Below are 23,735 nucleotides of genomic sequence, written 5' to 3' on the forward strand. Positions count from 1 at the left end.
GCTTGCCTGCACCTGCGATCCGGAGCCAAGCGCCCCGCCCCTGCCCGGGCGCGCTCCCTCCTTAGCCCTGCCCCTCTCTAACCCCACCTCCGACGCAAGAGTGGGGCGGGGCAGCTGCCGGTGGCGTCCCGAACCCAGACTCGCCCCGCCCCAGAGACTGCGCCTGCGCGGGCACGAGACAACCTCTCCGCGATGACTGTGAGTGGTCCAGGGACCCCCGAGCCCCGGCCGGCCACCCCCGGGGTGCGTACCCAACCCCCGCGCCATCACCCCTTCGCACCCGCCCTGACCATCCCTGGCCTCCTTCTCCCCATCCATGAGGCTCGCCCCGATCCCTCCTCTCCTCTCCCCTTAGCTCCCGGGCTCTGCCCCGAACCCCCTCCGACGTTTCCGCCCCCTTTCTCTCTACAGGCCAGCTCAGTAGAGCAGCTGCGGAAGGAGGGCAATGAGCTGTTCAAATGTGGAGACTACGGGGGCGCTCTGGCGGCCTACACTCAGGCCCTGGGTCTGGACGCGACGCCCCAGGACCAGGCCATTCTGCACCGGAACCGGGCCGCCTGCCACCTCAAGCTGGTGAGGGAGCCTGGCGCTCTTCCCCTCGCCCGCCCGGGCCCCGGTTCGCCCATCTAAGCTGATGCTTGGGCCCCAGCTGGACATTCACGCTCCCAGGCCATCCCCGCTTGCCAGATGTCTTTTGCACCTCAGGGTGGTGGGGGATCGGGACCCTGGAGAGCGAGAGTACCCCTGCTGCCTGGTTAGTGCCCCGAGAGGGAGATGACCATTCCTTCAGGCTCCTGTCTTTCTCTTACAGGAAGATTACGACAAAGCAGAAACAGAGGCATCCAAAGGTAGGGGAATGGTGGGCCCTGGTGTGGAGCTGTAGGGCTTCTGTGGTGGGCAAGGACTCTGGGACCGCTGCACCGTCACATTCTCCTCCTTTGGCCCCAGAGACACATCTGCCTTCTTTCTTTCCCACTGCCTCGGGCCTTTCCTTTTCTGCAGCTACCCTCACCTTTTCTGAGGCTGAAGCACCGAGCCCCACATTCGTCCCCCCCACCTTCTTCTGGCCTTTCCTCGAGATCTTTCCCTACTGCTCTTGCCTGGAGACAGTGGCCTCATGGGTGCTGACAGCGCTCCTGTTTGTGCTCAGCCATTGAAAAGGATGGTGGGGATGTCAAAGCACTCTACCGGCGGAGCCAAGCCCTAGAGAAGCTGGGCCGCCTGGACCAGGCTGTCCTTGACCTGCAGAGATGTGTGAGCTTGGAGCCCAAGAACAAAGTTTTCCAGGAGGCCTTGCGGAACATCGGGGGCCAGATTCAGGAGAAGGTATGTGAGTGACCCAGAGAGGTGGAAGCATTGACTGGTGGTGAAGGGGTCTGGGCCAGGGGTGTAGACACAGTTCTCCAGACGAGATCCCGGTGGCAAGTGAACCTTGCCTGTGGCCAGGGAAAAGCAAATTAAGATGACAGCACATTACTGTTGATTTGGAGGTCTCTCTGGCAGATATTTAAAAGTTTGTACACTTTTCGAGAAGGAGAGAGGCAGACACATCAGTGGTGAGGCTGGGGGCCAAGGGCTCTCTGATGACTGCTGGAGGGGTATAAATCGGTACAGCTCTTTTGGAGAGTACTTTAGCATATCTATTAAATTTGAAATGAGCGTATCTTGTGATCCCATATGTTTACTTCTTGCTGTTTCTCTCAGAGAAACCTTGTCCATGTGCACAAGTAGACATGTGTATGTTTATTTCAGGCTTTTTTGTAGTAGGAAAAACTTGGAACTTGCCTAAATGCCCAGCCATAGAGGAATGGCTGAATAAATGGGTAATGTCCTTACTACAGACTCTTATATAGTTACTGAGAATAGGTAGATACACACATATTGAAATGGGAAGCTCTGGGACACTTGTTGAATGAACAAAGCAAAATAGGCAGGGCATGGTGGTTCATGCCTGTAATCCCAGTGCTTTTGGAGGCCAAGATGGGATGATCACTGGAGGCCAGGAGTTTGAGACAAACCTGGGCAACATAGTGAGACCCTGTTGCTACCAAAACCTAAAAAGTTAGCTGGGTGTGGTGGCACACCCTTGTAGTCCCAGCTACCTGTGAGGCTGAGGCAGGAGAGTCCTTTGAGCCCTGGATTTTGCAGTTACAGTGAGCTATGATCGTGCCACTGCACTCCAGCCTGGCTGACAGAGTGAGGCCCTGTCTCTTTCAAAAAAGAAAAGAAGAAAAATATACAATAACACATATAGTATAATATCATTTATGTTAATGATCCCCTACATAGCAAAACAATGCTATATTTTTTCTGTGGGTACACTTGGGTATGTAAATGCAAAGGAAAATATTTAATTTTTCTTTTTTTTTTTTGAGACGGAGTCTTGCTCTGTCACCCAGGCTGGAGTGCAGTGGTGCAATCTCAGCTCACTGCAAGCTCCTCCTTCGGGGTTCACGCCATTCTCCTGCCTCAGCCTCCCCAGCAGCTGGGACTACAGGCACCCGCTGCCATGCCCGGCTAATTTTTTTGTATTTTTAGTAGAGATGGGGTTTCACCGTGTTAGCCAGGATGGTCTTGATCTCCTGACCTCATGATCCACCCGCCTCGGCCTCCCAAAGTGCTGGGATTACAGGTGCGAGGCACCACACCTGGCCAGAAAATATTTAATTAAATTAATTAATTAATTTATTTTTTGAAACGGAGTCTTGCTCTGTCGCCCAGACTGGAGTGCAGTGGTGCGATCTTGGCTCACTGCAACCTCCGCCTCCCAGGTTCAAGTGATTCTCCTGCCTCGGTCCCCCAGGTAGCTGGGACTACAGGGGCCTGCCACCACGCCCGGCTAATTTTTTGTATTTTTAGTAGAGATGCGGTTTCACTGTGTTGGCCAGGATGGTCTGGAGCTCCTGACCTTGTGATCTGCCTGCCTCGGCTTCCCAAAGTGCTGGGATTACATGTGTGAGCCACTGCACCCAGCCGAAAATATTTTATTTTTTAAATTTATTTTTATTTATTTATGTATTTTGAGACGGGGTCTCACTCTGTCACCCATGCTGGAGTACAATCTCTTCCTCCCGGGCTCAAGCAGTCCTCCCACTTCAGCCTCCCAAGTAGCTGGGACAAATGCATGTCACCACGCTCACCTAATTTTTATATTTTTTGTAGAGACAGGGTTTTACTATGTTGCCCAGGTGGCTGGTCTTGAACTCCTAGGCTCAAGGGATCTACTCACCCAGCCTCCCAACTGGCTGGGATAACAGGCGTGAGCCATGGCACAGGGCCAAATATGCATTTTTGTTTCTTTATTTTTTTCAGGAAAATATTTTAAAAGATATACATCAAAATGATAACACTGTGACCCCTGGGGAAAGGAATGGGATTGAGAGGGCTTTCCAAAGGAGACTGCATCACCTGTTCATATTTTTTTAATAAAGAGAAATTGTGTAAAATACGTATATTTTTAAATTAGGAGAAAAGAATCTAAAGACCATTATGAGCTACAACCAAGCTCAAATTCGCCAGATAATTTGACGTTAAAATGCTGACACAGTGGAAGCAGATAACATGATGGCAGACACCTCACTGAAATGTTGAAGCCTGGGAAAGCAAATAGGTTTCCTCTCTCAATGCCAACTCTGATTGGCAGTGGCTGCCCAGAGTCCTATGTTGAGAAGAATTAGGAAGCAGATTGCCTGAGCCAAGCAGGGGAACGTGCCATGACTGGTTAGTCATGGCTGCCATGGATGCAAGAGAGGAAGGCGGGTGGTCCACATGCTAGGCTTGTGCCACCATCTATGCCCAGGACTCTGGGGGGTGGGGGAGTAGGCCTAGGATGATCTTCCCCATTCAGATTATTTATTTATTTATTTATTTGTTTGTTTTGAGACAGTCTTATCCTGTCACCCAGGCTGGAGTGCAGTGGATCTCTGCTGACTGCAACCTCCACCTCCCAGATTCAAGCGATTCTCCTGCTTCAGCCTCCCGAGTAGCTGGGATTACAGGCACCCGCCACCACACCTGGCTAATTTTTATATTTTTAGTAGAGACGGGGTTTCACCATGTTGGCCAGGCTGGTCTCAAACTCCTGACCTCAGGTGATCTGCCCACCTCGGCCTCCCAAAGTGTTGGGATTACAGGCGTGAGCCACCGTGCCTGGCTTCAGATTTTATTTATTTATTTTTTTGAGACAGAGTTTCACAGTTATTGCCCAGGTTAGAGTGCAGTGGCGTGATCTCGGCTCACTGCAACTTCCGCATCTTGGGTTCAAGTGATTCTCCTGCCTCAGACTCCCGAGTAGCTGGGATTACCGGCGTCTGCCACCACGCCCGGCTAATTTTTTGTATTTTTAGTAGAGATGGGGTTTCACCTTGTTGGCCAGGCTAGTCTTGAATTCCTGACCTCAGGTGATCCACCTGCCTTGGCCTCCTAAAGTTTTGGGATTACAGGCGGGAGCCACTGCGCCCAGCTCAGATTATTTTTAAAACAGTGAAAAGAGAATTCTGGAGCTAAAGGAAGTGTTAGCAACTACCTCACGATCTGCCAGCTCCCTGGCAGGAGGTATAAATGCTGAGTTCAGTGCCATGGGAAGCCCATTCACGCTGCCACAATGTAGATGGCACCACTGGGAGTGGGTTGTCTCGTAGCTGACAGGATACCTCCCCTCCGAAAAGGCACTACAGCATCGGCGCAGCCCCTGCTGCCCAAGCAGGAAATAGCTCAGAAAGAAAAACAGGTGCGGGAAATTTAGGAGGCACTGCCAGGCAAGTCTCTTCCTGCCCAGGGTAGCTAGGTGCTAGCCCTGAACCTGGACATCTTTACTGTGCCTCCCAGAATGAGGAGCTGGAGACAAATGAATAGGGAGTGTGATGTCTCTGGCCAAGAGCCGTGATTTCTTCCATGCTTTGTTGGTTTGTCTAGGTGCGATACATGTCCTCGACGGATGCCAAAGTGGAACAGATGTTTCAGATACTGTTGGACCCAGAAGAGAAGGGCACTGAGAAAAAGCAAAAGGTATAGGCCCCGGGCTGAGTCAGTGAGTGAGCTCCCACTAGAGCCACCCATCCATAGCACCCTTCACCCATGTAGGCCCCCGAAGCCACTGCTGCCTTGCTCTGCCGCTCCTCCAATCGTGCAGCTGGGCTCATGGGGCCTGGATGGGAGCTCTGAGGGTCTGGGGCTTTAGCGTGAACCAAGGAAAGAGAACCAGTGTTCACAGAGTACCTTGTTGGCCAGGCCCTGTGCCAGGAACTGGGTGTACAGAGGTAACTGAGGCACTGTCCCAGCCCCTCAGGCTCTGCTGGGGACTCATTTGCTCTAACCATCAATCCCGAGAGAAGGCTCTTCCCTCTATTTACAGAGGAAGCTAAACTTCAAAGAAGTTATTTTTTGGCCATGGTCACTCAGCTGTGAAGTGGAAGCAGAGAGGTCCGGGGCTCGGGGCCCCTGCTCACCAGTGCTGCATCCTATGCCATGTGCAGTATCAACATTATAATGTACTTCCTTTGATGCAGGCTTCTCAGAACCTGGTGGTGCTGGCCAGGGAGGATGCTGGAGCAGAGAAGATCTTCCGGAGTAATGGGGTTCAGCTCTTGCAATGTTTACTGGACACGGGAGAGACTGACCTCATGCTGGCGGCTCTGCGTACGCTGGTTGGCATTTGCTCTGAGCATCAGTCACGGGTAGGTGGAGTGGAGAGGCTGGTTACAGCTTCAGTCCCTTTGTCTGTCTGTCCATCCGTTCCTCCATCCACCCATCTGTCCATCTGCCCATCTGCCCGTCCATCCGTCCATCCACTCTTCCACCCTCTACCCTTACCTTATTCTAAAAAGAACTTAGGTAGGTCATGGTGCCTCACACCTGTAATCCCAGCACTTTGTGGGGCTGAGGCAGGTGGATCACTTGAGGTCAGGAGTTCAAGACCAGCCTGGCCAACAAGGCGAAACCCTGTCTCTACTAAAAATAAAAAAAAATTAGCCGGGCATGGTAGTGCGCGCCTGTAATCCCAGCTCCTCAGGAGGCTGAGGCACGAGACTTGCTTGAACCCAGGAGGTGGAGGTTGTAGTGAGCTGAGATCGTGCCACTGCACTCCAGGCTGGGTGACAGAGCGAGACTATCTCAGAAACAAAACAAAACAAAACGACAAAAAAAAAGGCAGAGTACAAGGAGATACATGTAACAAGAGAGAAAAAACAAAAATGGCGTGAAAAAGACCAACATAAATTAGGATGAAGTGGGGTAGAAAGAGCAAAAACAGCCTTGGGGTACCCCAAGCACTTGCTTTGTAGGGGGCTTACAAGTGTGAGCCCCAGCTTTCCTGCAGCCAACTCACAAAAACACATTGGTCACTGACTCCTTCAATGTCCATATGGCACAAGCAAGCTCATTGCCCAGAATGTGCCTGGCCACCACAGCATCTACCATCGAGACAGTGACCGGACACGTAGGGCTTGATCCCGACATGATTCTCAGCGTGGATGGTGGTGGCCCAGCATGGACAGTGCAGCAATAACAGTCCTGCTCCTGGGCCAGTGTGGTGAAGTCCATGCCCCCAGCTCTTACCTGAGCTGGCTTGCTCCAGGGGAGAGGGGACCAAAGACTAGACCCTTAGTTGCTTTTAGAGGAGCCCACAATTCCTAGATAGGGGTGAAACTGTGAAATAGTCAATGAAATCTCTTTAGGCTAAGCTTGGGCTGCATTCTGGGTCTCCCAAGGCTAAGACTGTTAAAAGCATATGCATTCTGTTCCCTCCTGCCTTCCAGTCCATTCCAGTTCACAGTCTTGGCCAAGGACACTTAGCTGCTAAGTGGAAGCAGTCAGGATTTGGGCTCAGTGGACCAAGCAGGCCTTCTAGGGTTCTCCAGCTTAGAAACGGGGTGGAGAGGGCCCGGCGCGGTGGCTCATGCCTGTAATCCCAGCACTTTGGAAGGCCGAGGCGGGCAGATCACGAGGTCAGGAGATCGAGACAATCCTGGCTAACACGGTGAAACCCCGTCTCTACTAAAAATACAAAAAATTAGCCTGGCGCGGTGGCGGGCGCCTGTAATCCCAGTTACTCAGGAGGCTGAAGCAGGGAAATGGCGTGAACCCAGGAGGTGGAGCTTGCAGTGAGCCCAGATCGCGCTACTGCACTCCAGCCTGGGTGACAGAGCAAGACTCCGTCTCAAAAAAAAAAAAAAAAGAAAAAAGAAAGAAACTGGGCGGAGAGGTCTCACGGGCCCATTCCGTGTACGTTACGTCCACATCCCCAGGGTGTGGAAAGAACCTCAGGGTTTAGACTGGGGAAGAACTAGACCATTAAGCCTGGTGGTCAGGTAGCTTCGTCTAGGTATAGGTCTTTTTCTTGGGGAGACATGAGCTAAAGCAGCTGCTCCCAGGGCTGCAGCATACTATGTCTTCCCTGGCACCAAGGAGAGGTAGTAGGGCATTGCCGTGTAATGTTTCCTTTAGGAAATCTTTCTAACAAAATTATCCTGCCATTACCCTGGGTCATGCCATCCATTCTGTGTTGTTTTCACTTGGAGCTGGGCCTTCCACCCAATTCTCTCCTTCTGGCCGTATCCTCTAACTCACAACAACTCTGTGGCTGCCCTTCAACAACTGGAAGCTTCCTTCTGTTTACCTCTCCCACCCCAGACAGTGGCAACCCTGAGCATACTGGGAACTCGGCGAGTAGTCTCCATCCTGGGCGTGGAAAGCCAGGCTGTGTCCCTGGCTGCCTGCCACCTGCTGCAGGTTATGTTTGATGCCCTCAAGGAAGGTGTCAAAAAAGGCTTCCGAGGCAAAGAAGGTGCCATCATTGTGGGTGAGTGGAAGCAGGTCTGGGGTCTTTTGGACGTTACTGTCATGGAAGGGATGGGGCTGAGCCAGCCAGGCCAGTTTTTTGGGGACCAGACTTGCAGCTGCAGGTCGTTTGGAATACGGTTTGCTGACATTATTTTACTCTAGATTCTCAGCAACCAAGGTGCCTCAGGACAAAGCTGGAGCTCAGTCTGGAGCCTGGGATGCGGATACCCCCTTCCCTGTGTCTCCCTGGTTTGTTGGAGAAGTTGAGGGGTCAAACTGGGCTGGGCTGCTGTGGAGCCCACTGATGTCTTCTTGTTGTTGCCAGATCCTGCCCGGGAGCTGAAGGTCCTCATCAGTAACCTCTTAGATCTGCTGACAGAGGTGGGGGTCTCTGGCCAAGGCCGAGACAATGCCCTGACCCTCCTGATTAAAGCGGTGCCCCGGAAGTCTCTCAAGGACCCCAACAACAGCCTCACCCTCTGGGTCATTGACCAAGGTAGGTGATATAGTTCACAAAAACTTGCTTCAGCAGCTGAAGTTTGTTTATCCTTAGGAGTAATAAGAAAAGTTGTGAGTGGCGCCAGGCATGGTGGATGACACACTTTGAGAGGCAGGGGGTCACTTGAAGCCGGGAGTCTGAGATCAGCCTGGGCAACATAGCGAGACCTTGTCTCTATGAAAAATTAAAAAAAAATTAGCTGGGCATGGTGGTGTGCATCGGCAGTCCTAGCTACTCCAGAGGCTGAGGTGGGAGAATTACTTAACCCTGGGAAGTCAAGTCTTCAGTGAGCTGTGATTGTACCACTGCACTACAGACTGGGCAACAGAGGGAGACCCTGTCTCAAAAAAAAAAAAAAAAAAAAGAGAGAAAAGTTGTGATTATCTCCAGCCACGTGTCTGCACTGAAGTGCGTCCTGTGGCCCAGGAGGATGCTGGAGCTGAGAAGATCTTCCAGAGCAATGGGATTCAGCTCTTACAACACCTACTAGACAAAAGAGCTACCCTTAGGGGGCTCAAAGTTAGACTCTTCTATCATATGTATGTGCAGATACACGCACGTTGAGCGGGCCTGCAAGCAGGTTAGCAGAGAGGCTGGATTAGCTTTCTGTATTTTTTTTTTTTGAGACAGAGTCTCACTCTGTCGCCCAGGCTGGAGTGCAGTGGCGCGATCTCAGCTCACTGCAGCCTCCGTTTCCCGGGTTCAAGCAATTCTCCTGCTTTAGCCTCCCGAGTAGCTGGGATTACAGGCATGCATCAGTATGCCTGGCTAATTCTTGTAGTTTTAGTAGAGATAGAATCTCACCATGTTGGCCAGGCTGGTCTCGAACTCCTGACCTCAAACAATGCACCCACCTTGGTCTCCCAAAGTGTTGGGATTACCGTCATGAGCCATTGTGCCCTGTTTTTTTTTTTGAGTGAGCATGTATTACTTCTATACTCAGAGGAAAAAATAACGGTAGATATATCAATTCATCTCTCTTTTCCCCTAAAAGATAAATAAGAGCTGGGCGTGGTGCCTCACGCCTATAATCCCGGCGTGGTGCCTCACGCCTATAATCCCAGCACTTTGGGAGGCCGAGGTGGGCAGACCACAAGATCAGGAGTTTGAGACCAGCCTGGCCGACATGGCGAAACCCCGTCTCTACTAAAAGATACAAAAAATTAGCCAGGCATGCTGGCATGCACCTGTAATCCCAGCTATTCTGGAGGCTGAGGCAGGAGAATCACTTGAACTCAGGAGGCGGAGGCTGCAGTGAGCCGAGATTGCGCCATTGCTCTCCAGCCTGGGCAACAGGGCAAGACTCTGTCTTAAAAAAAAAAAAAAAAGATAAATAAGAAAAGCTTTGCAAAGGCCTTGCATGAGCAGGGCCTTTCACAATGGTCCCGCGAGGCGTGGGTATCGTGTTCACGGCGGTCCCGCGAGGCGTGGGTGTCGTGTTCACGGCGGTCCCGCGAGGCGTGGGTGTCGTGTTCACGGCGGTCCCGCGAGGCGTGGGTGTCGTGTTCACGGCGGTCCCGCGAGGTGTGGGTGTCGTGTTCACAGTGGTCCCATGAGGTGTGGATATTCTTTTCCCCTTAGTTTTATAGATGAGGAACCTCAAAAGCTCCAGAGCGTTTGGCCCAGGGGCAGGGCTGGCATGCAGGCCTCACTTCTGAGGTCCTTCCCGATCCTACAGCCGCCTCCCTTAGGTAGCAGATCAGCTAAGCAGATTCTCCGGGCTGCCCTGGACACAGTTGTCAGAACTCTGTAGCCTTCTTGTCTTGCTTTTCTCCACATCTCCTAGGAAGCCTGTTTCTTTTACTTGTAGGGGTTGGAACTAGTGTTCTACTGTCTAAACGGGGTGTCTTTACAGGTCTGAAAAAGATTTTGGAAGTGGGGGGCTCTCTACAGGACCCTCCTGGGGAGCTCGCAGTGACCGCAAACAGCCGCATGAGCGCCTCTATTCTCCTCAGCAAGCTCTTTGATGACCTCAAGTGTGATGCGGAGAGGGAGAATTTCCACAGACTTTGTGAAAACTACATCAAGTAAGGAAGTCTGTTTCACCTCCCGTTGCCAGGGATTCTAGCGAAAAAGTTCTGACTCCTTGAGGAGGGGCAGAAATGAAAGGTTTCCAGCAGAAACAGTAATCTTGGGGAGGACTTGTTGGAGGCTGAACGAAGGGAAAGTGGCCCCAAGGCCCACTTCCTGCTCCAAAGTGGCCTCCCCAGGGAGGTTCTTTCTCAAATCAATGTTCCAATAATGCAACAAACGCCATCAAGCACGTACTGGGTTTACCAAACACTTCCTACGCTTCTGTTCCCACACAGATGAAACATGACAGTCCTTTTTTTTTTTCTTGAGACGGAGTTTCACTCTTGTTGCTCAGGCTGGAGTGCAATGGCACGATCTCGGGTCACCACAACCTCCGCCTCTAGGGTTCAAGCGATTCTCCTGCTTCAGCCTCCTGAGCAGCTGGGATTACAGGCATGCACCACCACACCCAGCTAACTTTGTATTTTTAGTAGAGACGGGGTTTCTCCATATTGGTCAGGCTGGTCTCGAACTCCCGACCTCAGGTGATCCGCCTGCCTTGGCTTCCCAAAGTGCTGGGATTTTTTTTTTTTTTTTGAGATGGAGTTTCCTTCTTGTCGTCCAGGCTGGAGTACAATGGTATGATCTTGGCTCATTGCAACCTCCACCCTCCCAGGTTCAAGCAATTCTCCTGCCTCAGCTTCCCAAGTAGCTGGGATAATAGGCGCCCACCAACATGCCTGGCTAATTTTTGTATTTTTAGTAGAGATGGGGTTTCACCATGTTGGCCAGGCTGGTCTCGAACTCCTGACCTCACACCTGAGGTGATCTGCCCGCCTTGGCCTCCTAAAGTGCTGGGATTACAGGCGTGAGCCACCGCGCCCAGGCGACAGTCCTTGTTCTTAAAGGAGATTATAGGCCAGGTGTGGTGGCTTACACCTGTAATCCCAGCACTTTGGGAGGTGGAGGCCGGTGGGTGAGCACCTTAGGTCAGGAGTTCGAGACCAGCCTGGCCAACATGGTGAAACCCCATCTCTACTAAAAATACAGAAAATTAGCCAGGCGTGGTGGTGGGTGCCTGTAATCCCAGCTACTTGGGAGGCTGAGGCAGGAGAATCGCTTGAATCCAGGAGGTGGAGGTTGCAGTGAGCCGAGATCACGCCATTGCACTCCAGCCTTGGGGACAGAGTGAGACTCTGTCTCAAAAAAAAAGAAAAAGAAAAAAAAAATTAAAGGAGCTTACAGCTGTTGGGGAGAAAACTGATGATAAATTATGAAATAAGCAGAATCATTTCAGAGCTTAAGTCCGGGAAGGGACATCAGTGGTGGTATGGGAGTAACCTGTATTAGATACTATGTCAGGGAAGGCTTGAGTGAAAGTCGATAAAGAAAATCAGCCATTATTGTCCAGGTGGAAACGTCCTAGTCCTCCCATTGGCAGCTTTCCTGCTGTTTCTGCCCAAGTAGTGCAGGTGCCTGGCCAGTGGAGGGGAAGGGAGGGAAGAAGAGTCCCTTTATGTTGGCCTTGGTGTGACGGCTGTCACCCTGTGCCCCTCAGGAGCTGGTTTGAGGGCCAAGGGCTGGCCGGGAAGCTACGGGCCATCCAGACGGTGTCCTGCCTCCTGCAGGGCCCATGTGACGCTGGCAACCGGGCCTTGGAGCTGAGCGGTGTTATGGAGAGTGTGATTGCTCTGTGTGCCTCTGAGCAGGAGGAGGAGCAGCTGGTGGCCGTGGAGGCTCTGATCCACGCAGCTGGCAAGGCTAAGCGGGCCTCATTCATCACTGCCAATGGTGTCTCGCTGCTGAAGGACCTATATAAGTGCAGCGAGAAGGACAGCATCCGCATCCGGGCGCTAGTGGTGAGACGGTGGGCCTGGGGTGGGTAGGCAGGCAGCCAGGCAGGGGTCCTGGTCCAGCCGGTGTTGCAGGGTGCGGCCCCAGCACACTCTAGATGAAAATAAGGAATACTGTAATGCCAAAAAAATTAGCCAGGCTTGGTGGTGCATGCGTATAGGTCCAGCTACTTGGGAGGCTGAGGCAGGAGGATCACTTGAGCTCAGGAGGTTGAGGCTGTGGTGAGTCACGCATGTCACTGCACTCCTGCCTAGGCAACACAGCAAGACCCTCTCTAAAATAAATGAATGAATGAATGAGATTCTGGGCTTTCTTGTGGTGAGAGACATCGGCATGGCTCCTCCCCCCATGGGGCTTAAGACTGGGCCTGCAGGGGTCATGCAGTGTTCCTGGGAGCTGGTGGTTTGGGGGTTTGGGGACTACCTGGCCCTCCATGAGCCTGTTGTGGCTGTGCACCTTGTGGAAGCTGGTCTTCCTCCCTGGGGCACTCAGTCCTGGATTTCTCCATCCAATAAGGATTTGGCTGTGGCTGAAGCACCTGTCCTCTCCCCACATGCCTCTCAACTCCACCTGCAGAGGGCTTCTTTGTGTGACATGGAAGGAAACAGAGCCATTCTCAGTGTGGCCTGGGAAGGGGTGGGGCCCACGACTGTCCAGTGGCCAGCGCATCAGTGTCTGCAGATGCTGTGTCATGCAGCCACCCCAGCAGCTGATTTTGCTGCCACATGCTCTAGGTGGTGGTCTGGAGGGAGAGGGTGCTGATTTGTCTGTGTAGCTTCCAGGGGGCCATGGCAGAGTGCCAGGGAGGGAGTCCAAGCCAGGTGTGGAGGAGCTCAGCTCCTGCCTCCTTCCCCAGAGGCCAACTGGTCTTGCCCTCTTCCTCCAGGGACTCTGTAAGCTCGGTTCGGCTGGAGGGACTGACTTCAGCATGAAGCAGTTTGCTGAAGGCTCCACTCTCAAACTGGCTAAGCAGTGTCGAAAGTGAGTTATCTGGCCTTGCTGTGGTTCCCCACCTGTGGGGTAGATCTCAAGACACAAGGGTCTGGGTGGGGGTTGGGGCCTCCTCCCTGTCCTGCTCTCTGGCTCAGGCAGGGGCTGCAGTCTGGATCCTGGTATGTGAACTGCTTCTGTACATTGAGGGGATGCCCAAACCCTTGGTTTTTCCCCCTTGGCCTTGGTGTACCCCTCCGCACCCCCAATCCTGAGGGTCGTCCACTATCCTGCGTGTCCCCAGGTGGCTGTGCAATGACCAGATCGACGCAGGCACTCGGCGCTGGGCAGTGGAGGGCCTGGCTTACCTGACCTTTGATGCCGACGTGAAGGAAGAGTTTGTGGAGGATGCGGCTGCTCTGAAAGCTCTGTTCCAGCTCAGCAGGGTAGCTCTGTGGTTCCTGCCGTCAGCCTGGGGACACTGTCTAGGATTAGACCTTACCAGGCTTTCTCAGCAGGGCTTGGCCAATGGGGTCTTTTGACCCCAGGGAAGAGGGCTGGTGGCTGAGTGGCTGCTCTGTGTAGTGTGGGCATGTTGGCCAGCACCAGTGGTGTTAGCAAGGATGTTCTTCTTGGAGGAGCTGGGGAGGTCAAGTTTGTAAGCTCCCAAAGTCTGGGGCCTGGGAGTTTCCTGAATTCATCCTGTACCCAAGGGTCCCAGCTGAGGGTGGAATTGGGGGCCTGGGCCTGGGCAGCATTTATCTGAGTACTGCTCTGCCCCGGGATGCCCATGTGAATTCCTCTGTGTCCTGGCAGTCGGAGGAGAGGTCAGTGCTCTTTGCGGTGGCCTCAGCGCTGGTGAACTGCACCAACAGCTACGACTACGAGGAGCCCGACCCCAAGATGGTGGAGCTGGCCAAGTATGCCAAGCAGCATGTGCCCGAGCAGCACCCCAAGGTGAGGGGCCGCCAGACGGGCTGGAGGGTTCCCCACCATGGGGACAGCTAACCCAGGGCATCCACAGCAGAACAACGACTTCCCTTTTATTTTTTTTTTTTGAGATGGAGTCTCACTGTCTCCCAGGCTGGAGTGCAGTGACGCGATCTCGGCTCACTGCAAGCTCCGCCTCCCGGGTTCATGCCATTCTCCTGCCTCAGCCTCCCGAGTAGCTGGGACTACAGGTGCCCGCCACCATGCCTGGCTAATTTTTTGTATTTTTAGTGGAGACAGTGTTTCACCGTGTTAGCCAGGATGATCTCGATCTCCTGACCTCGTGATCCGCCTGCCTCAGCCTCCCAAAGTGCTGGGATTACAGGTGTGAGCCACCGTGCCCAGCCAACAGCCTCCCATTTAAGCCAGTTTGTTTCCTTTTGTCTGGCTGTTTTATTTCCCAGTTCCTCAATTACTGCTGTGAGAAGGGTCCCCCTTTCTCTGTGAGTCAGCCTAGGCCCCTCTCCTAAGCTGCCTCCTCCCCCAGGACAAGCCAAGCTTCGTGCGGGCTCGGGTGAAGAAGCTGCTGGTGGCGGGTGTGGTGTCGGCCATGGTGTGCATGGTGAAGACGGAGAGCCCTGTGCTGACCAGTTCCTGCAGAGAGCTGCTCTCCAGGTGAGCCAGCCTTGGTAGGAGCCAACCTTTCCCAACTCCTGAGCCTCAGGGCTGCAGATGTGGCTCCAGAGGGTGCAGGTTCCAGTGCTGTGGGCCTCTTAGAGCGACGGGGGCTGCCTGCGTGGCTGCCGTCTTTGCTGAGCCTAGGAGTGCAGCGTCTGCCTGCCAGAGTCCCAGAGCTCCCTGCCCACCACCGCCTTCTCCCCACAGGGTCTTCTTGGCTTTAGTGGAAGAGGTAGAGGACCGAGGCACTGTGGTTGCCCAGGGAGGCGGCAGGGTAAGCTGGTTTACACACCCCTTCCTGATGGCTGAGCCATCAGCCTATAAAACATGACAGCAGCTGCCACGCCAGAGCTGGGTGTTAGATGCGGAACAGAAAAACATTAATGGCCAGAGGAACACTGTCCCGCTGAGAGAGTGACGCGGAAGCAGGCAAGCTCCTTGGCCCCTCCATACTGGTGCCTGTGAAGGTCCTAGGCTCTACTGTTCCTTTGTCTCATTTACCCCCATGGCCCTGGTGCTCAGCACAATCCATGTCCAGCCCTTATTAGGTGTTTCAGGAAGTGTTTGGATGCAGAGGGTCTGCACAGGGAGTCAAGCCTGGGGAGAGGGAGGAAGGTGAGGGTGGCACAGTCAGGGCTGGGGAGCCTGATGGTCGGGGTCTTACTCCCAGGGATGTCCTGAGCAGTGACGGGCTTGTTCCTACAGGCGCTGATCCCGCTGGCCCTGGAAGGCACGGACGTGGGGCAGACAAAGGCAGCCCAGGCCCTTGCCAAGCTCACCATCACCTCCAACCCGGAGATGACCTTCCCTGGCGAGCGGGTACGTGTCTTCCTGCCCCGGCCTTTCCACTCCCTCTGTCCCTGATGGCCTGTGAGCTGGGCTGTAGCTCCCCTTTGGGACCAGCAGGAAGTTTCAGCTTTGTCAAGGCCTGGGGCAGGGAGGACAGCCTGAGACAGCAGTACTCTCTTGGGGGTGGGCTTCTCCCTGCAGGGTTGGTGGGGCTTGTGGGGGCTGCGGCAAGTACCCCTGACAGGTGGGGTGCACATTGCAGATCTATGAGGTGGTCCGGCCCCTCGTCTCCCTGTTGCACCTCAACTGCTCAGGCCTGCAGAACTTCGAGGCGCTCATGGCCCTAACAAACCTGGCTGGGATCAGCGAGAGGCTCCGGTAAGGTCCCTTGGGATTGCGGGGCCTGGACCAGGCATTGGGATTCGGAATATCCCCCACAGCAGTTTACACATTGGGAAACACTCCTTGGTCATGGGCTTCTGTGAGCCTCACAGTGACTGCTCCGCATCATTAGAGAGGAGGAGACAGGCCAAGAGGCAGCACGGCACGGCAGACTCTAGAGTCAGACTGCCTCGCTTCCCTGATTGCAAATGGCTAACCTCAAGCAAGTTACTTAACTGCTCTGTCTCAGTTTCTCCCTCTGTGAAATGGGATGATTATAGTACCTACCTCATGGCATAGTGATGAGAATAAAATGAGAAAATACACCTAAAAGTACTTACTACATGGGTACCTGGCCCCTAGCATTGTGCCATATCAGTATATTTTAGTTTTGTTTTTTTTCTTTGAGACGGAGTCTTGCTCTGTCACCCAGCCTAGAGGGCAGTGGCATGATCTCAGCTCACCGCAACCTCTGCCTCCCAGGTTCAAGCGATTCTCCTGCCTCAGCCTCCTGAGCAGCTGGGATTATAGGCACGTGCCACCGCGCCCGGCTAATTTTTGTAGAGATGGCGTTTTACCATGTTGGTCAGGCTGGTCTAGATTTCCTGACCTCATGATCCGCCCACCTCAGCCTCCCAAAGTGCTGGGATTACAGGCGTGAGCCACTGCACCTGGCCAGCATGTTTTAGTTTTATTACTAACTGTGACTTTGAACATATTACTCATTACTTAGCCCGTTTCCTATTCTGCAAAACAGTAGTGATGATGATCACACTTGCACCTTTAGTATAGGGCCATGGTGAGAATTAAGTAAGATGATCCAGGTGCCTGGTCAGGGTAAATACTCAAATGAGGCCGGGCCTGGTGGCTCACACCTGTAATCCTGGCAATTTGGGAGGATGAGGCAGGAGGATCACTGGAGCCCAGAAGTTCAGGCCAGCCTAAGCAGTGTAGCAATACCTCGTCCCTATTTAAAAAAGAAATTAAAGAGAATATCAGGAAGAATAGCTAATGCATGCTGGGCTTAATACCTGGGTGATGGGATGATCTGTGCAGTAAACCAGGACGGCACATGGTTACCTGTGTAACAAACCTGCACATCCTGCACATGTACCCCTGAACTTAACAGTTGGAAAAAAAATTAGCAAGGTGTGGTGGCGTGCACCTGTAGTCCCAGCTACTCGAGAGGCTGAGGCAGGAGGATCACTTGAGCCTGGGGGGGTCAAGGCTACAGCAGTGAGCTGTGATCATGCCACTTTACTCCAGCCTAGGTGACAGAGTGAGATCCTGCCTCAAAAAAACACAGAAACAAAAACCCTCAAATGTTAGGTGTTAGCCTCACCATCACGACCACCCTGGTCTTCTACATCCTAATTTTGAGCATTTTCCACAATCCTATGCTATTTCCTAGGCCTGGTTAGAAGGCTAAGAAGCACTGTAGTTCATACCTGGTGCAAGAGGGTCCTTGGACATTGCCAAGGGAAATCCTCAGCCCAGGACTTGATTGCATGAGGGTGTGGGTGCAGGGGTGGAGCAGATGTAGAAACTCTGATGATGCTGCCGGTGTTAGTCTGTTCTTGCATTGCTGTAAAGGAATACCTGAGACTGGGTAATTTATAAAGAAAAGAGATTTAATTGCTTCCTGGCTCTACAGGCTGTATAAGCATGGCATCGGCATTTGCTCAGCTTCTGGGGAGGCCTCAGAGAGCTTTTACTCATAGTAGAAGGCAAAGCAGGAGCAGGCACATCACATGGTGAAAGTAGGAGCAAGAGACAGTGGGGGGAGATGCCACACACTTTTTTTTTTTTTTTGAAATGGAGTCTCCCTCTGTTGCCCAGGCTGGAGTGCAGTGGTGCAATCTTGGCTCACTGCAACCTCCACCTCCTGGGTTCAATCGCTTCTCCTGCCTCAGCCTCCCTGAGTAGCTGGGACTACAGGCGTGCACCAGCACGCCAAGCTGATTTTTTTTTGTCTTTTTAGTAGAGACAAGGTTTCACCATGTTGGCCAGGCTGGTCTCGAACTCTTGACCTCAAGTCATCTGCCTGCCTCGGCCTTCCAGAGTGCTGGGATTACAGGCGTGAGCCTCCACGCCCGGCCGAGATGCCACACACTTTTAAATAACCAGATCTCACGAGAACTTACTATCACGAGGATAGCACCAAGCCATGAGGGACCCATCCCATGACCCAGTCACCTCCCACCAGGCCCCACCTCCAACATTGGGGATTATAGTTCAACATGAGGGTTAGAAGGGAAAACATCCAAACCGTATCCCTGCTGCTTCCTCCTGTGGCCCTGCAGGCAGAAGATCCTGAAGGAGAAGGCTGTGCCCATGATAGAAGGCTACATGTTTGAGGAGCATGAGATGATCCGCCGGGCAGCCACGGAGTGCATGTGTAACTTGGCCATGAGCAAGGAGGTGAGGGTTGGTCTGGGTGCTCATGACAGGCGGGGATGCAGAGGTACCTGTGCCCTGGCTGGGCTTTACACCCAACTGACTTGGTCCACTCCCCACATCTGGCCACAGGTGCAGGACCTCTTCGAAGCCCAGGGCAATGACCGACTGAAGCTGCTGGTGCTGTACAGTGGAGAGGATGATGAGCTGCTACAGCGGGCAGCTGCCGGGGGCTTGGCCATGCTTACCTCCATGCGGCCCACGCTCTGCAGCCGCATTCCCCAAGTGGTCAGTGTCTCTTCTCGGTGGGGGAGGAGGGACGGACCAGGAATTTCCAGCAGCAGCTGAAGGGGGCAGTCCTAGGGTGTGTGGGTGTGTCCCTTGCCAAGGTTGAGCCTGTTGCCCAGGGGTCATATCTACCCTGTTTTTCTCACAGACCACACACTGGCTGGAGATCCTGCAGGCCCTGCTTCTGAGCTCCAACCAGGAGCTGCAGCACCGGGGTGCTGTGGTGGTGCTGAACATGGTGGAGGCCTCGAGGGAGATTGCCAGCACCCTGATGGAGAGTGAGATGATGGAGATCTTGTCAGTGCTAGCTAAGGGTGACCACAGCCCTGTCACAAGGGCTGCTGCAGCCTGCCTGGACAAAGCAGTGGAATATGGGCTTATCCAACCCAACCAAGATGGAGAGTGAGGGGGTTGTCCCTGGGCCCAAGGCTCATGCACACGCTACCTATTGTGGCACGGAGAGTAAGGACGGAAGCAGCTTTGGCTGGTGGTGGCTGGCATGCCCAATACTCTTGCCCATCCTCGCTTGCTGCCCTAGGATGTCCTCTGTTCTGAGTCAGCGGCCACGTTCAGTCACACAGCCCTGCTTGGCCAGCACTGCCTGCAGCCTCACTCAGAGGGGCCCTTTTTCTGTACTACTGTAGTCACCTGGGAATGGGGAAGGTGCATCCCAACACAGCCTGTGGATCCTGGGGCATCCGGAAGGGCGCACACATCAGCAGCCTCACCAGCTGTGAGCCTGCTATCAGGCCTGCCCCTCCAATAAAAGTGTGTAGAACTCCACTGTGTGCCCTGTCCTTGGGCAGGGAGGGCTGCTGTGAGTGGGAGTCTCTTGAGTGGGTGAGTATGGGTGTGAGCTGGGCGTGGGTGAGTGTGCAACGGAGCTTCACAGTGGCAGAGCCACCTCCATGGAAGGAATCCAATGGATTCCCCAACCAGGGCCCACTGAGTTGCTTCTTAATCCTACTGGAGGGACAAAGGGTAAGCCTAGGAAGCTAATCAATAAGAAACTCGCCAGGTGCGGTGCCTCAAGCTTGTAATCCCAGCGCTTTGGGAGGCTGAGGCAGGTGGATCACTTGAAGTCAGGGGTTTGAGACCAGCCTGGGCAACATGCAAAACTCTTTCTCTATAAAAATACCAAAAAAAAAAATGAGCAGAGTGTGGCGGCATGCACCTGTAATCCCAGCTACTCGGTAGGCGGAGGTTGCAGTGAGCCCAGAGCGCAGCCTCCCAAAGTGTCGCCTGGGCGACACAGCGAGACCCTATCTCAAAAAATATTAAACTATCCCAAGAAATAAGTCGTTTAGGGTACAGACTCCCATATGCTGGGCCTTCGGTACGTTTGTCTTTATATCGGGAGTCCTCTGTGGCCTCCGCTGAGGGCGCTGGGGTAGGCGTTGGGGTTGGTGGCCAGCTGAGCCTGGTTGAAGGGCGGCTTGGGCCGCGCCCACCACCCCAGCCCGTTCGAGGAGGGCTAAGCCCAGCGTGAGGCTCGTTGGCTCGACAGAGGCACGTGACAGGTCCTGAGCCAATCCGTGGAAGGTAAAGGCTGCTTCCTGTCTGGGCATGAGTCCGGCGCGTGTCGGGTTTTGAGCTGCCGCGGTCCCGGGACTGAGGTGGGTGGCGGGGTCCGCCCGTCTTGGGCGTCACTCCCCGCCAAATCTTTAGCTCAGGTCTTAATGAATGTCCTCTCGGTGGTTCTAATCCGAGCTCCAGACCCACGGGTTCCTGCAGGGGCGGGACCACCTGGCCCAACCTCTGCTTTGGTCCAGCGCCCCCCGGGTTCCTCCAGGGCCTTGGTCCAACGCCCCTCGGAGATTTCAGCCCATTTCACAGACCGGGCCGCAGGGCCCCGGCGTAGGCCTCGGGACCGGAGAGGCCCTCGCGGGGAGTTGAACAGGGCTGCGGCCGCCGCGCCCCGGGCGGCGACGTCACCGCCCTTGCCGGCGATTGGCCGCCTCGCGCCCTTCAAACCTTTTCTCCCCGTGGCTGTCGGCGCCCGCTGGGCGGGAGGCCTTTCCGGAGGCGGCCGCTCTGCGCCTCGGCGTTTCCTTCAAGGCTGCCCACCAGAAGGACCTGCCCGAGAGGGTAGAGGGCATAGGGTCCAAGATCAAGGTCAGAGGCCCCCTTGGGTTGAGAGAGGACACGGAAGGGATTAGGAGCCCAGGAACTGGGGTCTCAGGAGAGACCTAAGATCTGACTTAAGAGGCCTGAAAATGCCCGTGCAATTCTGCTTCAGCCCGGGTGCAGCGGCTCACGCCTGTAATCCCAACACTTTGGGAGGCCGAGGCGGGCGGATCACTCGAGCCCAGGAATTTGAGACCAGCCTGGGCAGCATAGCGAGACCCCTGTCTCTATTATATTAAAAAAAAAAAAAAAAAAGCCCGCTCCAGCCGATTCTGCTTGAAGTTGGCGTTGCTGTTGTAACCACCAGACTGTGTTTGTCTCCCCATTTAACGGTTAGCTCCTTGGGAGCAGACAGCTGTCCTCACTGGCAGAGGAGGAGCGCTCAGTAAATGCTCGCTGGACGGATAAATGACTAGATAAGGTACAGTTGAAATTCTGTCTGTATAAGTTTCTCAAAACCAGTAAGATGTCCAGGGATAATTTTTTTGTCAACGCTAAATACTGGATTCAGTAAGCTAATACTGTGTGTTTATCATGGCATGTACTCGCACCAAACCCTTTATTTGCATTTATTACAAATCTGTGAGGTAGGTTCAAACAGCACCGCCGCCACCTCCCTTCGTAAACTGAAGAAATGCAGTTGGACTCAGGTGAATTGGCTGAGGTCCCAAGGCCCCGCTGAGTTGCAGAGGCTCTGCCTCCCAAACGCTCTTCTGCGTTCCGCTGTGGGGAGGGGGGCCGAGCACTGTGTGTGGAGTTGGTGGGACCTGATTTCATTGCTCTGCCCCTGTCTGTCTGGCTGTATGAGTGTGTAAGGGTTACTTTCTCTCAGAATCTCCTCTGTAAAACGACCATTTTGGTTCCCAAGATTACATGGGATAAAGTGCCAGATGCTGGGAAGCTGCGGGACGGGGTGGGGGTGTCGGGGGCGCTCGGATCCTAGTCCAATGCCTGAAGGACAGGCCACTTCCTACCCACTTTGTGGCACGCTGAGCTTGAGCCAAAAGGGAGGACAGGGAAAGTGCCTCTAAATATTTGAGAATCTTTGTAAATCCGGTAGGGCATTAGTCAGGGCGCCTGCTCAGCGAACCTTCGTGGCACGGACTCTGCCTTTGTGGTCAGGAGGATGATAGTTTCCCCATTTTACAGATAAGGCAGCTCCAGCCCCTGGAAGGCCAGAGACTTGCCAGTGTCCCACTAGCGGGCTCTTCGCAAGAATCCCCCCGGGCCCGCCGCAGCCAGGCGGCGGCCGGCAGAGGGCGCTGCTCGGGCATGGCGGAGGAGCGGCCGGGGGCCTGGTTCGGCTTCGGTTTCTGCGGCTTCGGGCAGGAGCTGGGCTCCGGACGCGGGCGCCAGGTGCACAGCCCCAGTCCGCTGCGGGCGGGCGTCGACATCTGCCGCGTGAGCGCGAGCTGGAGCTACACCGCCTTCGTGACCCGTGAGCACTCCCCGCCCCGTCCCCACTTATTCCAGCCGCGCTCCCCAGTCGCCTCCCCGCACCGCTGTGGCCAGTCCAGTTTGTCTCCCCCGTTCAGGCCGCCAGCCCCACATTCTGGGTTGGTCCCCAATTCGACCCCTTCCCAGGAACACCCCGCTCCCCACACCCCCGCCGCCTCCATTCTGGCCACCCTGCTCCAATCCGCCCCGCAGGTGGAGGCCGCTTGGAGCTGTCGGGCTCAGCCAGCGGCGCGGCGGGCCGCTGCAAGGACGCGTGGGCCTCGGAGGGGCTCCTCGCGGTGCTGCGCGCCGGGCCGGGGCCGGAGGCGTTACTGCAGGTCTGGGCGGCCGAATCGGCGCTGCGTGGGGAGCCATTGTGGGCCCAGAATGTGGTGCCCGAGGCCGAAGGGGAAGACGATCCGGCCGGTGAGGCCCAGGCTGGGAGGCTACCCCTGCTGCCCTGCGCCCGTGCCTACGTGAGCCCGCGGGCGCCCTTCTACCGGCCTCTGGCTCCGGAGCTGCGGGCACGCCAGCTGGAGCTGGGCGCCGAGCACGCGTTGCTGCTGGACGCTGCTGGCCAGGTGTTCTCCTGGGGCGGGGGCAGGTGAGCGGGGGCGGGGGCAGGTGAGCGGGGGCGGGGGCAGGTGAGCGGGGGCGGGGGCAGGTGAGCGGGGGCGGGGGCAGGTGAGGGCTGCTGATTGGAGAAGCAAGCGGAGCGGGACCCCTTAATGCGACTGTAGCTGACGAGGGTCTCCCTTGCTCAGGCATGGACAGCTGGGCCATGGGACCCTGGAGGCAGAGCTGGAGCCACGGCTGTTGGAGGCGTTGCAGGGCCTAGTCATGGCTGAGGTGGCCGCGGGGGGCTGGCATTCTGTGTGTGTGAGTGGTGAGTGACTTAGTGCTTCTCCAGACGAGCTCATGATCTTGTGCAAACCTTCCTCCTCGTTTTCCAGTTTGGGTGGGGGCCTACCCAGGCCTCCTTCCAAGTTCATCCATCCATCGCCCAGTCAGTTATGACTCCTAAATGCCTCTCACCCTCGGCCTCCTCTGCCTGCACCATGGCCCACTCACGCCTGGACTCTGGCATTTGTTCCTAGCTTCTCTGTTACTGGTCTCACTGCCCCTCCCCTCCTCTCCCCACCTGCTCCCAGCCAGGACTGTCTCTTAACAGTGCTGCCGAGGGAGTATGGAGTGTGAGGGGGCAGCTGAGCCAAGGAAAACGCAGAAACGCTGCAGTTGCCTAGGGGGCCATGATGTATGGCACAGGGTGGACACTGGGGTGCCCACCAGGCACCAGGATGGTGATGAGTGTGTCCCTGTGGTGGTGCCACAGCTGGCCAGAGTGAGGAGTTTCACTTGGTGATCCAGGTGTAGCTCCTTCCTAGGCTGTTAGAGCCCATGCAGAGAGGGTGAGGCTGGGAACAGATGATCTTTGTCTGTGTCTGGGGCTCTCATTCTGGCTGCTACTTAGATCACCTGGAAGCTTAAAAAATTACCAATGCCAGGGGGCCGGGCGTAGTGGCTCATGCCTGTAATCCCAGCACTTTGGGAGGCCGAGGTGAGTGGATCACGAGGTCAGGAGTTCGAGATCAGCCTGACCAACATGGTGAAACCCCGTCTCTAAAAAAAAATA

At 54.7% G+C, this 23,735-nt stretch overlaps 2 protein-coding genes across 12 annotated transcripts in view; both read left to right on the forward strand.

The window, feature by feature from the left end:
• Positions 1-42: 42 nt before the first annotated feature.
• Positions 43-19,321, forward strand: UNC45A (unc-45 myosin chaperone A). Of its 2 annotated transcripts, none has more exons than XM_008959849.6 (20): positions 43-198; positions 412-573; positions 812-848; positions 1,151-1,326; positions 4,915-5,007; positions 5,508-5,675; positions 7,630-7,798; positions 8,105-8,275; positions 10,134-10,305; positions 11,850-12,150; positions 13,032-13,126; positions 13,380-13,521; positions 13,892-14,032; positions 14,553-14,680; positions 14,891-14,957; positions 15,389-15,502; positions 15,735-15,850; positions 18,157-18,274; positions 18,383-18,538; positions 18,687-19,321. In XM_008959849.6, the coding sequence occupies exons 1-20, from the start codon at positions 193-195 to the stop codon at positions 18,942-18,944; spliced, it is 2,790 nt and encodes a 929-aa protein (XP_008958097.2). In that variant the 5' UTR covers positions 43-192; the 3' UTR covers positions 18,945-19,321. The 2 variants fall into 2 exon arrangements, with proteins under 2 accessions (XP_008958097.2, XP_034795331.1); XM_034939440.2 differs by having other exon boundaries at positions 47-243.
• Positions 19,322-20,074: 753 nt separating this feature from the next.
• RCCD1 (RCC1 domain containing 1) overlaps positions 20,075-23,735 on the forward strand; it is a 33,514-nt gene continuing 29,853 nt past the window's right edge. For 6 of the 10 annotated variants that reach the window (XR_004666690.3, XR_004666692.3, XR_010109992.1 and 3 more), the window contains exons 1-5: positions 20,078-20,154; positions 21,003-21,086; positions 21,815-22,103; positions 22,316-22,706; positions 22,867-22,988. Coding sequence is in view for 4 of the 10 variants with exons in the window: in XM_034939446.3 (XP_034795337.2) it covers positions 21,938-22,103; positions 22,316-22,706; positions 22,867-22,988 (679 nt within the window). In the remaining 6 variants the exon portion in view is untranslated. Of the gene's footprint in view, positions 20,155-21,002; positions 21,087-21,814; positions 22,104-22,315; positions 22,707-22,866; positions 22,989-23,735 lie in introns of all 10 variants that reach the window. The other 4 variants (XR_004666693.3, XM_034939448.3, XM_034939447.3 and 1 more) reach the window with 2 other exon arrangements.

This window comes from Pan paniscus, chromosome 16 (assembly GCF_029289425.2).
Source record: "Pan paniscus chromosome 16, NHGRI_mPanPan1-v2.0_pri, whole genome shotgun sequence".
NCBI lineage: Eukaryota > Metazoa > Chordata > Mammalia > Primates > Hominidae > Pan > Pan paniscus.

Bases quoted from the DNA above. Each gene is read 5' to 3' on its own strand.
- UNC45A (XM_034939440.2), top strand. From the start codon at position 193: ATGACTGTGAGTGGTCCAGGGACCCCCGAGCCCCGGCCGGCCACCCCC. The intron at 1,327-4,914 runs GTATGTGAGTGA...TGGTTTGTCTAG, and splicing joins GGGGCCAGATTCAGGAGAAG to GTGCGATACATGTCCTCGAC. The intron at 18,275-18,382 runs GTGAGGGTTGGT...ATCTGGCCACAG, and splicing joins ACTTGGCCATGAGCAAGGAG to GTGCAGGACCTCTTCGAAGC.